Source organism: Synchiropus splendidus, chromosome 6 (genome assembly GCF_027744825.2).
Source record: "Synchiropus splendidus isolate RoL2022-P1 chromosome 6, RoL_Sspl_1.0, whole genome shotgun sequence".
In the NCBI taxonomy this organism is placed as follows: domain Eukaryota; kingdom Metazoa; phylum Chordata; class Actinopteri; order Syngnathiformes; family Callionymidae; genus Synchiropus; species Synchiropus splendidus.
In genome coordinates this window covers 478,953-493,809 of record NC_071339.1, presented here as the reverse complement: position 1 = coordinate 493,809, position 14,857 = coordinate 478,953, and the positions used below count along the sequence as shown (strand labels likewise).

The 14,857-nt window shown below is 54.1% G+C and overlaps 1 protein-coding gene across 1 annotated transcript; it reads right to left on the bottom strand.

Moving 5' to 3' along the window:
- Positions 1 to 6,716: 6,716 nt before the first annotated feature.
- Positions 6,717 to 10,286, bottom strand: fezf2 (FEZ family zinc finger 2). Its single transcript, XM_053867334.1, has 4 exons — positions 9,423 to 10,286; positions 9,189 to 9,323; positions 8,985 to 9,117; positions 6,717 to 7,381 (listed from the first exon to the last, which is right to left on the bottom strand). Exons 1-4 carry the CDS (start codon positions 10,098 to 10,100, stop codon positions 7,143 to 7,145), a joined length of 1,185 nt encoding a protein of 394 aa, XP_053723309.1. The 5' UTR covers positions 10,101 to 10,286; the 3' UTR covers positions 6,717 to 7,142.
- Positions 10,287 to 14,857: the final 4,571 nt, after the last annotated feature.

The window sequence follows — 14,857 nt, the reverse complement described above, 5'->3', positions numbered from 1 at the left end:
GTGCGCGTCACGGTTCAGGTCAGTCAGGAGCCGCTCACCTCAGCGGTCTCGCTGTTGAACCTGTGTGGTCCACACCGACCAATGGGAGACGTGAAAACACGGCGGACCCCGTCCTGGGTCCAACTGGTGTTCACTGCCGAGTCGAGACCTGCAGGTGTGGGAATCATGATATTTGACTTATGATCATATTCATCAAGTATCTGCTATTGAATAAATGCTCTGTCTAATGAAAGAGTGAATTGAACAGACGCAGTGGTCAGGGGTGAGCTCACCTCAGTTTGATCCAGCATGAGAGCTGTGTATGATCAGGATAGTGTGGGACAGATGTGTGTCATGAAAGGCAGGAACCACCAGGTACCAGGACCATGGAGGAACCCAGGAGACATCTAACCCAGAACCGGTCCAAACCGCTTGAGTTTGTGGGGACAAACATCTGCCTTCCCCCAAGTGAAGGAATGTGGAAGATAAGGAACCTCTGGCACAGCGATGGGTCAGGAGCATGAATGATGGAGCCAGGCAGAGATGGGACCAGCCAGTCCACCAGCAGAAGCCAGCCAATCAGAGGAGAGGACCGGATCACCTGCTCACAGCTTAAACAATAGGCAACAACAAGAGGAAACATCAACGTCGCTCCAAACCAAGGGGTGTTGAAACCAGATCAGGAATGTGGCGCCATGGCAACCGGGACCCAAAGAGCCCAGGACCAATGAGTGGAGACTACACCCCAAGATGAAGTGAAGTGTGTCATGAAAGGGTCAGGGCCAGAGACGGTGTTTGTCACTCTCCACCACTGGAGCTGAGGCTGAGTCAGGCGCAGTTGTGGACCCAGAGCTCTGTTAGGGTCATTAGACTCCTCTGTCAGGGAACACATTCTTTTGGATCTAAAGTTGTGGGTTTTTGGTAGTCATTCTCACGAGTAAACGAACACGCGGAAGATACATTAAAGGTGTATATTCCTTCACAGGTCACGCCTCCGGTCACTGGTGACCTGGCAGCCCACTCCACCTTCCTCACCTTGAACTCGGGTCAGGTGATTCCGCCTGACTCGACACGCCGTCCACGGTGTCACGGATGTGGCGCCTCCTCCTCCTTGTAGGGAAATACACCTTTAATGTATCTCGTTGACTGGTGAGAGTGACGACCAAGAACCCACCAGTTCAAATCCAAAAGAACGTCTTTCCTGACGGAGGAGTCCAGTCACCTACACGGGGCCCGGGGTCATGACCGATCTCTATAGAATCGTGTGACAGAAACTATCCGGCCCGGACCCTTTTGATGTGCTTTCAGTGGTCTCCGCTGGCTGGTCCTGGTCCTCTCATGGTCCTGGTCCTCATGGGTCAATTCCACGGGTCGCGCCGACTCCACTCGGCCTGGAGCGATGCTGATGAACCCTCCCTAATGTTGCCTGTTATAGGTGGTCAAGCCGATCCATTCTTCTGATTGGCTCATCTCATCCCTTCTCCACCTGGTCATTGGGTTTACGACCCCCATCAAGCCCCATGACAAATGCCCTTCCTGCCATTTGAAAGACACCATTTTTACTCCACACATTCTTCCATGGGAACTTGATGGTACCTTCCCCTGACGCAGTCTGTTTATTATTATTCAAGCAAACACGCTAAAGTCATTCAATTCAAGAATAAAAGCTTGTTAATATACGTGTTTAGCAGTGCATCAATATTCCTATGTCCTCCGCGACCCCCCGGAGAGCGTCGCGTCTCCCGGTGGAGTTGCTCCAACAGGAAGATGCGGTTGCACTTCCAGATGGAGACGCTTGAGGGCGCAGTCGGCCCAGATTGGAGTGGCCCGCGTCCTGAACTGACTGCGCTTCCTGCGGCTCAGCAGCACAGGTGAATGATGGGCAGCCATCCGGGAGAGGAAGCCGAGACTCGGTGAGCCTGCGACACTGAGGGTGAATCCGCTGAGCAGCGTCAGGAACCTGCATTCTCATGGGGATAGCAGGGAATTCCACCTTACCAGGGCCAAATGTGTCAACATTAAGAGAGATCCAAACCCTGCATGAGAGAGGCGCCGTTATTTACAGCATGGAATTACCGACCGACAAGAAGAAGGCGTGGGAATAAACCTGGGAAGGAAGGGGGCGTGGCCAGCCTCGTGGATGTTGGAGGAGATTCATCTGTCATCGCTGGAAAACATGGAATTGAACAGCACAGGAAAGTCAATGAGAGGGGAGTCGCAGAATTCCTGCAGAACCGCAGAGGAAGAGAAGGAAGAGGTTTAGTTCAACCCCACCTTGATGTCTGTCTGCAGTAGAACAGAGAAACATCGTCGGCCGCTTCTTCACTGTTTCCCAGAGCATCGCTCCAGCTTGACTGTGTTGGATGAGGACTGGTGACGGGCGAGTCATGAAACCCTGTCCTGAGTTTCAGAGCTCGCTAGGTGGCGCTCTCTGCTGTCAAACATTTGGATTTAAACAAGTGTTTCGCCGAAACCCTTCACTTTCCCTGAGCCGTGGTGACGACCCGACACCTCTGTGAAACGCTGTGTCACGCATACGTGCCTGCCGCCTCCTTTTTAAGAGGATGAGCTAATGCTAACGCCAGGCTTAACGCACACAGCGCCTGACAAAGCTGACTAATCCTGGAGGAAGCCATAGTGAGTCCTAAGACTGCAGGAATGCTGCTCTCGCTGGCGTGATTCAGTTGGACTCGCTCGTCCTGCAGTGATGCTTGTTTGTTGTCAAGCAGCAGGCTCAGTCTCAGTCACAATAAAGAGAGGGGCGCGGGAGGGGGGCATCATTAAAACGGCGGGCCGCAGCTAAGCAGGAGAGGACGTTTCCCAGCAGGGCCACCTCGGGTCAAAAGGATTAGCTGCTGCACCGGACATCCCCAAATCAGAGGAGCCTCCTCCGTAATAAGCGGCTGCTGAATGTCGCCGGCGTCCGGCCGTGCCGGGGAAAAGGGCTCGCTGCTTTGCCGACCTCGGCAATATTAGCCTATTACCTGTGTGTGAGGACGCTCGCTGGACTGATAGTCACGGTCTGAACCGCCACAGAGCCGAAAACCCTCAGTCCTGTTAGTGGTGTCCAGGGATGGGTGAAGGTTCTCAGGATGAACCCACGTTCCTTCTGCTCCATGTGTCGGACGCTACAGTCTCTCTGTTGGATGATGGAACTCAGGAGTGGAGTTGGTCTCCAGCATCAATAGAAGAGTGAAGTCTGCAGTGCAGAGATGAGCAACTCAATGTTTCAGGTCTCTGGTAGAAGCCGCTGGTGTCTGACAGGCTGCTCTGCCAGCTTTATTTAGGGCTTCAATGGAGCCGTCTGTCTGTCTGTCTGTCTGCTGTGTCTCATGTCTCTGAACAGTTGAACTATGGAGCAGTCTGGACACAGTTCCTAGATGCTGCTGGAGAAACCATCAGGTGAAGAAATGACCATGGAGTCAGAGTCTGTTCTCCAGGTCATGACAGTAGCAGTGAGCCGCGGGTTCATCCACTTTATCATGAGATGAGGATTGTCACCGTGGAGACGGTGTTTGGCGGGACACGGTGGACCGTAAGCGGTCGCTCGTCCCTACTGCGCAGCATATTGAATGAAAAGCCGCCGCCGCCGCCTCTGGCACGCGCAGCCCAGCGGAGGCGCGCACCCCGAGCCTGAAGTGCATGTTTGTGTGGGATCCTGCGACAGCAGAGGATCACTCAGGGGATTCAAGCAATTTAGGCCTGACAATGGAGCCCGTTTGAGACAGGAAGGGAAGAATGGCGGCGGCGGACCTTTGTGTGTGGGGCTGAATTGAATGTAAATGGAAGATTAGCGAGGAGGCTTGAGCAGAAGCTCCAGAGAAAGGAATCAATTAAGTCAGCCAACTGTTAACTAACATCCCGGAGCCCAGTGGAGTCCACATGAAATTCCAATTAAAGAGCCCCGCGGCCGAGGAGAGGGCTTCCCACGTCTGTGATGGCCACTTGAAACCTGTCACAGCTGCCGCCCCAACAGTTGCCCTGGCTGCACGCTCTGGCTCCTGAGGAGCCGGGGCCCGGGCGTGTGACACCTGGGCTCTGCCTGGCGCCGCCGTGTTGCACCGGCCGGCGGAGCCCGGACAGACTGGACCTGTCAGCAGACACTGGCTCCGTTATATTCACTTATCATGCAAACGCAACAAGTATCAAGTCACTGGGAGGCAGAGCGAGTCTGAGCTGACCCCCCTCCGCCTCGTTAAGGGGACTCGCTCTCATTGAGCTCCCAGCATTCAATGCAAAGCACTGAGGGGTTAATGAGCCGGAGCTGCACTTCGCTCCACTCCTTTCTTCTAGCTTGAAACGATCAGAGGTTGGACGGCGGGGGACTGGGAGACGCAGGGATGGCGAGTTTAAAGACTCATCAATGAGCCGGTGCGGTGCTGGAGGTGGGCTCCACGGGAGGAACAAAGTGGCATCGCCGAGCCTTTCAGAGGTCCCTGAATGGCCCCAGGCTCGGCAGGACCAGGGATGGAAATGAGGCCCTGAAGGAGCAGGAGGATTAAGCCGCCGCCGTATTCAGCCGCTCCTCATTTAGATTCTTCTCCAAAGTCAAACTGAGACTGGCCTCAACTCGGCCTCTTCACAAGCAAAAGACAGTGGTTTACAGAAGCTTCCTGGGATGAGCCTGCTCCTCATCCAGGCATGTGAAGGACACAGTGGAGCTGGAGGAGGAAGGGCTGGGAACCGTGCGGAGCTGGGGCTCTCAGCACCGAGTCCAGACCCGAAATAAACAAGTCGATACATGTCACCACTAGGGACGGGAGATACCTCATGGGACACCGTATCCCGCCAAACTCAGTCTCCACCACGACAATTCTGCATCTCACCGCAAACACGATAAACACGTCGTCATCATGTCGTCAAAACACTTGGATATTGGACGTATTGGCGGCGGCGGTGGCGTCCTCTTCCACGTCCCCATGAGGCTTCACTGATGGAGGACACACTCTCACAGGCAGCGCTAATGCTAGGAGCCGCCATCAGTTAGGGACCATCAACAAATTCTAAAGCCTCAAAGTCTGAGTGACATCTTCAATAAGGCCATGGAAAACAAGCATTTTAGGAGAGAGAGAGAACTGTGACAAGGTTTTTCACCACACAAGACAAAGGACTGACAGTTTGGATCATGACCTGGAGAATAGACTCTGACTCCATGGTCATTTCTTCACCTGATGGTTGTTTCTCCAGCAGCATCTAGGAACTGTGTCCAGACTGCTCCATAGTTCAAGTGTTCAGAGACATGAGACACAGCAGACAGACAGACAGACGGCTCCATTGAAGCCCTAAATAAAGCTGGCAGAGCAGCCTGTCAGACACCAGCGGCTTCTACCAGAGACCTGAAACATTGAGTTGCTCATCTCTGCACTGCAGACTTCACTCTTCTATTGATGCTGGAGACAAACTCCACTCCTGAGTTCCATCATCCAACAGAGAGACTGTAGCGTCCGACACATGGAGGAGAGGAACGTGGGTTCATCCTGACCATTATCGCTGAAGTGACAACATTTATCCTGATAACTTTTTTGGGTCCATCCGGCCCGTCCCTACTGCGCAGTGCAGACGCAGACATGAGACATGCGAGTGGACGTCAGCAGAGTCAGAGGTGGCAGAGCAGCAGCTTCGGCTCAGAGCTCATGCTTCTTCTGTCTCTCTGCCGTATTTTCTCTCAACTGGCTGTTGGGACGATGCACTGCATGGTTTGGGTTTTGGGAGGAAACCAGAGTGGCGGGAGGGAAGTAGCAGAGGGAGAAGACTCACCAGAGTGTCTCAGCCAAACGCTGCGTGTCATGTCCCTGAATGTGGCTGATAGACAGAGGAAGACGGAGAAACAAAATAAGGAAATAAACAGCGTGTTGCTGCTGGGAGACTGTCTGGCTTCACCATCTCTCGGGAGGTGCAGTGGTCGGCTGCTGCCTGCTGGGGGAGCTCTCCTCCTCCCTCCGCCAGTTCATGCTTGGTCCACTTCTGTTGATGTTTTCTTTTGGTTTGTGTCATCGTCGTCCGCGTGCTTCGGTCTTCCGCGCCACATTGAGCAGATGGATGTTCAGGTCGAACGCCTTCGTGTCGCAGTGCTTCCGGTGCGCGTGTCTCGCTGAGGGTCGGCGGCTCGTGGTTGGATCGGCTCTTCTGCGTCCCTCCCTCCGTCTGCGGCTGAAGAAGAACGACGTGTCTCGGCCGCGGGGAGAACGACGCGCCGCCGAGAGTCCGTGGTTCCTTTCTGGGTTCAGCATCCGGTGCGTCACTGGCCGGTGAACGCACCGAGAGCGCTCGCGCCACGCGCCGCTTTCCGGCCTGACGCGGCCGACCGTGGCGCGCGCGCCCACGCCGATGAAAATCCATATTTGCCTTCATTAGCGGCGGAAGTGAGCCGGAGCCTTGACGTGAACACGGCAGATGGAGCGGCTCGCACCGGCTCCAGCGGGCGCGCGCCTCTAATTGGCTGTTAATGGATGGAGCGGCATGAGGAGTCACGGCGCGCGGCCCCGCCACGATGAGTGCGGGGATCATATTGCAGCAGGAGCCGTGGACAGAATGGTGTGGGCCCCATTAGCGCCGGGCCCAGACGAGGCGCTGCGCCCCGAGTGCTCCATTACCTCCTCCTCTGCACCCCCCCAACACTCCCCGCCCCCCCTGACGGCCGCTTATCCGCTTAATGCGGCTCGCTCTCCTGAGTCCATGTTATCTCTGATCATTACACTCCAGTGTAAATGGCCTTGATGAAGTTCGTGTCTGTCAATAAATGCAGATGCAAAGTGGCCCCAGGAGCGAGCGAGCGAGCGCGCGCGCACACACACTCGGCCCCTCGTGAGAGCCGCAGTCAAGTGGCGATATCAGTGTGTTTTCCGTCTCAAATGTCAGAACCGAGGACGCATCCGCGTGCGTGGAACTTTCAGGCCCCAAATAACGGCACGTGGATTCCGCTTGAGTTCAGGATACCTTATAACTTATTTATTCACATTAAAACCATTTGTGTGACAACAGAGAGCAGAGCCCTCCGCGGGCGTCCGCAGCTTAAATTACATCACCGACTTGGATAAACCACCCTTTTCATTTGGAGGCCGAGTCCTCCCTCCGGACACGAGTGCCAACGCCCCTGTCCCCTGTCCCACCGTCAGAGCCGAGAGTCTAGTCCAGTGTTGCCGTGGGAGGCAGGCTCCTGCGGCTCAGCTCCGGGCCTCGGGCCCCGAGGAGAAGACCTGCTCGTGCAGCTTCCTGATGTGCTTCTTCAGGTCAAAGTTGCGGCAGAAGCCTTTGCCGCAGGTGGAGCAGGTGAAGGGCTTCTTGTCGTTGTGCGTGTGCATGTGGAAGGTCAGGTTGTAGATCTGGTGGAACGCCTTGTTGCAGATGGAGCACTTGTACTGCTTCTCCCCGCTGTGAGTCAGCTTGTGGTTCTTGTAGTTCCCTGGGGAGCACAAGAGTCGGCGTCAGGCCTCCTGATCCTCAGGATCATCTGGACACTTGCTCACTCACACCAGACGCTCGCTTGCCACAAAGGTCGCTCAGATTCTTCCCAGACCGATCGGAAGGCCTCACCTCAAGTTACCCTTCACTTTATATATATATATATATATATATATATATATATATATATATATATATATATATATATATATATATATATATATATATATATATATATATATATATATATATATATATATATATATATATATCCCCCACATGGTGGCATCGCTTTCATGCTGTTACAAATATATTTGCTCATATATTTACTGATGGATTTTACTTATCCATATATATATATTTGTAACAGCATGAAAGCGATGCCACCATGTGGTGTGTATATATATATATATATATATATATATATATATATATATATATATAAAATTTATTTTTTATTTTTTTTAATTGATGTTTGATCTATTATTAACTTATTTTTCGTAAGAAAATAATTGAGCACAAATCGCGACTTTATTTCCCTCCACGTTATGTTTCATTACAATAGTTTATTGAGAAGAAAATGTGATTATTTCTATAAACCTGGTCGTCCTCCGGACCATGAGTCTGTTCTTTTTAATGACTGACCACGGATCTGTACGAACACGTGTTTCAGCGCGCTCCGCCCGGACACTCGGGCGCAGCTCGACATCCAGCGGGTCGAGGGCTCCGAACCCAACAGGCCACGCTCCGCCAGGCATCACATCAGCGGTGCTCCCGCTAATTGAGCCGGACGTCTATTTTCACCAAGCATTTCCAGGCTGGAAAAGTGCGCCTCATTATTTTCAGCGGGTCGGAACCAGGTTCAATCAGAGCAGCGGCTGCTCCATGTACACGAAACACACGGCACCAGATAGTGGCGCAGCAGGAGCACAGTAACGCTCAACACACGCGCCTCGTTCGATGAGGACGAACACGCGCGCGGCGCAAAACACGGCGCTCTTTATTCGACATTCAAATTAGCGGCTTAAGATGTGATTTTTATTTTTTAATTTTCTTGACGTCCTTGTTTTTTTCCATGTTAAAAACTGAAGCGAAATAAACTGAAGACGCATTTGTTCGCAATTACAATAAACAGAAATCAAATTAGCGACTGGTTTCCATAATAACCGGCGAAAATAAAAAAAATAGAACAAATAAAACGCGCCAAGAGACTTGGTCCGGTTCTGGTCCACACTGTTCTTTTTTTTTCCAGTTGACTCGTTAGAGTGTATTTTCACGTTGCATTTCACGACATTTTAAATAGGAAATTCAACTGCAGGCGCGTTTTAGGTGTCTGAAAAACAAGGCGGTATTTTCCAAGACGAAAGCCTCCGCGAGTCCGGACTTCATTAACCTGGGATTTGTGTGTCGAGGTCAAAAAGTTGTCAAACTTGTTTAAAATCAAGCGACTTGGAAGGAGGGGAAAAAGCCGCCCAGATTCCCAAACTTGTCGGGTCCCCGCCAGTGACCCATGCTGAAGGAAAGTGACGCGTCCTGGACGCGGTTCCTCCCGCAGCCCCTCGGCTCGCAGGCTCCGCTGCGCGATGCGCGTGACTGGGACCTACCTTTCTGGTGGAAGCCTTTGCCGCAGAACTCGCACACGAAGGGCTTGTATCCCGCGTGGATCCGGACGTGCGTGTTGAGCGTGGAGCTCCTGTTGAACGCCTTCCCGCACTGGTTGCACTTGTGCGGCTTCTCCTGGAAGAGCGGAGCGCAAAGTCAGACCCGCCGCTCCGGCGTCACCTGGGGGGCGCGCGCGGGCGCCTCACCTGCGTGTGGATGATCTTGTGGCGGCACAGCGTGCTCGCCTGCCGGAAGCCCTTGCCGCACACCTTGCACACGAAGGGCCGCGCGCCCGTGTGCACCGGCATGTGCCTCGTCAGGTTGTAGTGCGCGTTGAAGACCTGCGAGGGCGAGACGCCGGCGGGTGACGACCTTGTCTGACAGCACCCCCCCACACACGCACGCACGCACGCACGCACAAGGCTTCCGTCGGGACCCACCTTTCCGCAGACCTCGCAGGTGAAGTTCTTGGGCTTCCCGTCCGCGCTGACGCCGCCGACTTTGCCGTGGCTCTTCAGCAAGCTCTTGTCCGCGCTGGCGTGGCTGCCGCTGCCGTTCTCCCGCACGATCTGGTCCAGCTGGCCCGGCAGGTGCTCCTTGTGCGGGCAGCGGGGCGAGGGCAGCTGCTGCTCGCCGCTGACCTGCGCGCTCTCCAGCAGCAGCAGCCGGTGGCGCGCCGACAGCGAGGCCGGGGCCTGCGGGCCGCACAGCCAGTGTCCGGCCTGCAGCTCCGCCTGCTGGTAGGCAGAGTCCAGGTAGTTGAGGTAGTAGAGCGGGCCGGCGCCGGGCGCGGCCTGCTGCAGCACCTGCGGCTTCACCACTCGGGCCCCGGGGGCCCCGCACAGCGACTCCCTCAGGCTGGCCCGCCACAGCTCCGAGTAGCTCATCAGCGCCTTGGCCTGCAGGTCGTAGCTGAAGGGCTGCAGCGGGATGACGCAGGGGATGGGCGCGCACACGCCCAGCACCGTCCTGCCCTCGGCTCGCTCCTCCGAGTCCGCCCGGGGTCCCGAACTTTTCGACATGATCCGGTCGATGGAAAAAGCCAGCGTCTTGGGCGCGGAGGAGGCGCCGGTCCTGCCGCAGGACATGACCTTCTCCAGGGACGCGTAACTGGCCATTGTGGCTGGCGCCGGGGTCCAGGGTCCGAGGCGCCGCTTATCGCTGCTGCTGCTGCTGCTGCTGCTGCCGCTGACGCATCCGGGTCACGCTCGCCTCGCCGCTGGCCTCTCGGGCGTCTACCTTCAAAGGGCCCCGTCCCCGGACAGTGGCACCCGCGGAGGACGGAGGACTCGAGCGCGAGCTGGGCTCCTGGAGACTGCGTGGGCACCAAAGTTGAGCTCAGCGCTTTATTGGTCAGATGTTTGCGCGCAGGAGAAACCGGCAAACTGTCGGCGGCCCCGCCCCCTTCCCAGCCCGCGCCCCTTGATCTGGGCGAGACGCCCCTCCGCGCGCGCGCGCGCCCGCGTGCATCGGCGGCGCGCTCCCCACAGTCTTGTGCCCCTGTTATGAAGCGTCCGAGGCAGTTTTGCTCCGTCAGTGTGTGTGTGTGTGTGTGTGTGGTGAGAGATGACTGGGATGACAGGTCAGGGGGCTGAGACTCGTGCTGCTGAGTGTCGTTCCACCTGTGCACTGGACAGAGCCAGAACAATGCACTTGTCTCATGGCCTGATCTGATGCTGTGAAGACTGTGGCTCCTCCTGACCACGATGGCAGCGAGCTACTGAAGCTGCACTGCTGTGACGTGTGGCACCGCATCGTCCCTCAGCAGTCGGAGTGAGATTTATCCGGAGCGGCGCGCTGCTCTCTGCCTCACCTCCCTCTCTTCACCTCAGCTCCCGGCTGAGTCATGGGCAGCGCCTCCTCCCTCCGTCCCTGGCGAGCCGCCTCCTGCTCCCCCTGACCACGGCCAGGGATCGGAAGAGAGCCGCCCGGTGTAGAGTGTTGGCAGGCAGCTGAAGCCGTGCGCTCTTCAGCCGTGAGCCCAGGGAGACCGTGGACCGTGTCCAGGGTTGGGCCTCACACGGGGCCAGGCTCAGGTGTCTCTAGTGACCTGAGAGTCGTGTGACCCCAGCGAGAGGTGACCTGGGCCTCCTGAGGTTCCGAGGCCCGGCGGGCCTGAGTCTGCGGCGTGAGGGAGGATTGCCATGAGAGTGGCCTTTGTGTGAGGGGGACAGCAGAGAGACAGTGGTCAGCAGCTCGGCCTTAATCTGCCGGCTCGGCCCCCGGCTGACATTCTTCTCCCAGCAGGCTGCGTCCTCCACGAGGAGCTGCTGGCCTAATGACATGGAAAAACATCCCGTCCCATTTAGGGCTACACCTGCGTGTCAGCATGGAGGGATTAGCCTCTGTTGTCTGCCCTGCTCTCATGCAAATGGGCCCCAGAAACACTCTCATCGGAGTTTACTCAGCAACTAATGGCAGCTCGGCAGCACAATAAACATTGATCCTCTCTGTGCTCTGCAACTAGGTGTGGGCCTGCGTCAGGAGCCCCGAGGCCTCTCTCACACGCACCCGAGCCCGACCCACACACCGGGCCCACCTGAAGCTGACTGGGGACCAGACTTGTCTTCAGCCATATTGACCTGGCTGTTTGGATGTTTGGGTCCTCAAGTCCAGGCTTTGCCTTGTGGGGACCGGCAGAGCAAAAGGAGGTGTGTTGCGGTCCCCACAAGTACAGCTTCACAGGGTCCACACACACTCACACACACCAGGACGCTGCTTTGCTCCTGGCCTCTTCACTTGACATCAGAAGTGGGTTTTTCTGTCACACATTCAACGTTGGACGAACTGTGATCTGAACTGGGTGTTGTTTGGTTGAAGACTCACATTTTCATTTGAAAGGCGATTCTGGAAGTATTTTCACTCACCTCCATCTTACTGCAACGGTGATTTCAAGTCAGTCCACACATCAATGAAGCATGAGCTATTTTGCCGCCTCTTTCTGGACACACGGGAAACAAACAGCCTGGCAACAGAACAAGCCAGTGTCAGTAGCTGCAGTGTTTCACCAGTGAACAGGGAGTTTCTACAGGACTTGAAGCACCAGTGGCCCAGGCTCCTGTGGTGCTGTGAACCACGGCTGCTGAGGAAGCAGGGAAGGGTTGAAGACTCCATCCCTCGCCTGCTGCCTCCACGTCCTCCCTCCACTGAGCCGGTGTGAGAGGGAGGCCCTGACCTCTGACCCCAGGCCCAGGTCAGACCGTGGCGGCCGCTGCTCCTTCACGCCGTCACTTGGAAGGAATCTCCCCGACTGGCTCTGATGAGTCTCAGCTGTGGGACGGTGGAGCCACTGGAAAGCCTGCTGCTGGCTCCCCACGGAGGACATGAACATGAAAACATCCCCACGTCACCACTGGCCCCTCCTCAGCACGTGTTTGACTGGCACTGAAATGACTCGCTCATGACACCATCACGGTCCAGTCTGCACGTCCAGGCAAACACAGGCCGCACGTCTCTGTCCGGCCCAATCTTCATTTCTTTTCTTTCAACATAAAACAGTTTGGATTTGTTTGACAAAAATGGAAAAACGACAGAAAAACGGAGGCATGAACCATAAATTGATGTTTGACTCCCCCTGCAGCAGAAGAGGGAGAAGGAGGGCGAGGCTGAACGGCGCACCATGACGGCGGCCACGCTGATGAACCAGCTGTTTACAGTGGGAAACCTCCCTCGACACAGAAAGTGCGTCTCCACGGCCGACTGAACTAACCACACTCCAGTTCCTTCTGATGGCAGAGACCCTGCATTGTGTTTCCGGATCCATTCAGAACAAAATAAAACAATTGAGCTTTTTTATTGTTCTCCATTTTTTTCAGTTTCAACTTGAAAACATGAGGTTTTTTGTTTTGTTTTTCCTTATTTTCTTTCAAAACAACTTTATTTTAAACCAAAAATGAAGGAAAGAAAGGGACACGGGTTCAGCAGAGTGATGGAAAAGGAGACTCCTGAAATGTGACTCGGTCTGAAATGTTCTCCTGGTGGCGCTGCATCACTCAGACACAAATGCTGCTTTGTTGCTTCATTGTTCACAGGACAAACACTGACAGCTTCAGTCGGTCACTTCCAGCACGCGGCAGAGAAGGTGGTCAGAACCAAAGGCAGCGTGAGACACGTCAGCAGACAGTTCCTCGTCCTGCCGCGACCGTGGGCCGGAAAACACCGACAGGCAGCGGCCGCTCACTTTACTGCAGAAGTAAGGACTGAAACAACAGCAGATTCATTGGTTCATGAGGCGCAAAAAGACTCATGGGATGATTGAAGTGAGCGGCACCACTCACTGACACCTCGCAGCAAAGACTCGACACGCCTCAAATGATGGAGCCACACAGACAGTGAAACAGCAGAATATTGTTGATTCTGCATCAGTCTGACAACAGCACAATAAATCACCATGGTGGCTCTATTCAAGTCTTTATATCACCTGAGTTCAACTGACGCTCTTTTAGTGTGTGGAGAATATTTGTATCAGAATCTCAAGTCCATCCAGAGTGGTGGAAACCCTGGACATTGTGGAGTGAAAAACCTCCCTGAAGCAAAGCCAACAGATGCTTTAGTTTGCTTTGGTTCAGGGAGGATTCCTCCATGTTTGTTGTTGTTGTTCTCATCCCAGCTGCATCAGTGGAGCAGGAGCTCCTGCACTGACAAAGGCTCCCTGCTGTCTGAAGAGCACACTGTTCAGTTCAGTTATATTAAATTAAAAATATAAATATATGTATAGATCGACAGATGGCAGATGATCTGGCTGGACACAGACGTGAGCGTGCAGGCCATGAGAGAGGAGCACCTGAGAGGAGCGGCGACAGCAGCGGCGAGGTGAGCTGAGGTGTGGTGTGGTGTGGACGCTGAGAGCTGCAGACCTGACAGCTGGAGTCGTCCTGCGCGAGGCTCTTGCTCAGCAGGAGCTTTCCAGCTGTCAGACCTTCACCTGGCTCCCACACGCGCCGCGTGTCATCCTGCTGCACCTGTCACGGAGAGAGGAAGAGCTGAGCTGACCACAGAGTGGCTTTCACCAGGAGAGTAACACTGCGAGTCTGAAGGATGAAGGAGGAGAGCGCTTTCTGCTGCGTTGACTGTCCTCAGCAGAAGCTCTTCTTCATGTGTGTTTCATGGAGAGACGGCGGCTGAGAAGTGCAAAACACATTCACAAACTTCTTCAGCAAACTGTGTTTTTCCCGAGTTTGTAAGAGCATTTACAACTTTGTCAACGCCTTTCCAGAGATTGTCAATGAGTCTCCAGTGTATGGAAAGTCAGTCACATGGAGTCCTCCTGTACCAATTGCAAGAGGTCGCCATTGGTCGCGGAATGAATGCAGGAAGTGCAAACTCAGAAGAACATATTTACAAACTCTGAAAACGTATGTACAAACTTGTAAATACACTTGCAAACTCTGGAAAACTGAGTTTGCAAAAGAAGTTTGTAAATGTGTTACGGGTGGCTGAAGTTCCATGAAACAGTGTCCTTATTTTCAGGGCCCACTAGGTGGCGCTGTAAAATACTAAAGACTCTTTCAATGGCACGTTATTTTGAAAGTACGAGCGCCATCTGGTGGGCTGCTGTTTCATGAAGCGCGCTGGAGGAGCCAGCGCCACCTGCTGACCGAGAGAGCTCACTATATCATATTTCAGAAATCAATAAATGATGGAAAAAAAACACACTGTTGCTATAGCTCCCACACACCTAATCTCCAGCGGGGCCTTATGAGCCTGCATTATTATGATTCATGTTTACATTGATGAGTCTGTCGCTGACTCAACTTGTACTTTGTCGTTTCTACTTATTTTTTATGATTATTTATTATCTGGTTTGTTTTGAGGATATTTGTATAGTTGTGTTTCTGATACAGATTTTTGGTTTTCTCCAGTGTTTTTGCTTCAG

Excerpts from the sequence above, each read along its gene's own strand:
- fezf2 (XM_053867334.1), bottom strand. The coding sequence starts at position 10,100 with ATGGCCAGTTACGCGTCCCTGGAGAAGGTCATGTCCTGCGGCAGGACC. Across the intron at positions 9,118-9,188 it reads ACAAGATCATCCACACGCAG|GAGAAGCCGCACAAGTGCAA; the intron begins GTGAGGCGCCCG and ends CCGCTCTTCCAG. Across the intron at positions 7,382-8,984 it reads CAAAGGCTTCCACCAGAAAG|GGAACTACAAGAACCACAAG; the intron begins GTAGGTCCCAGT and ends TGTGCTCCCCAG.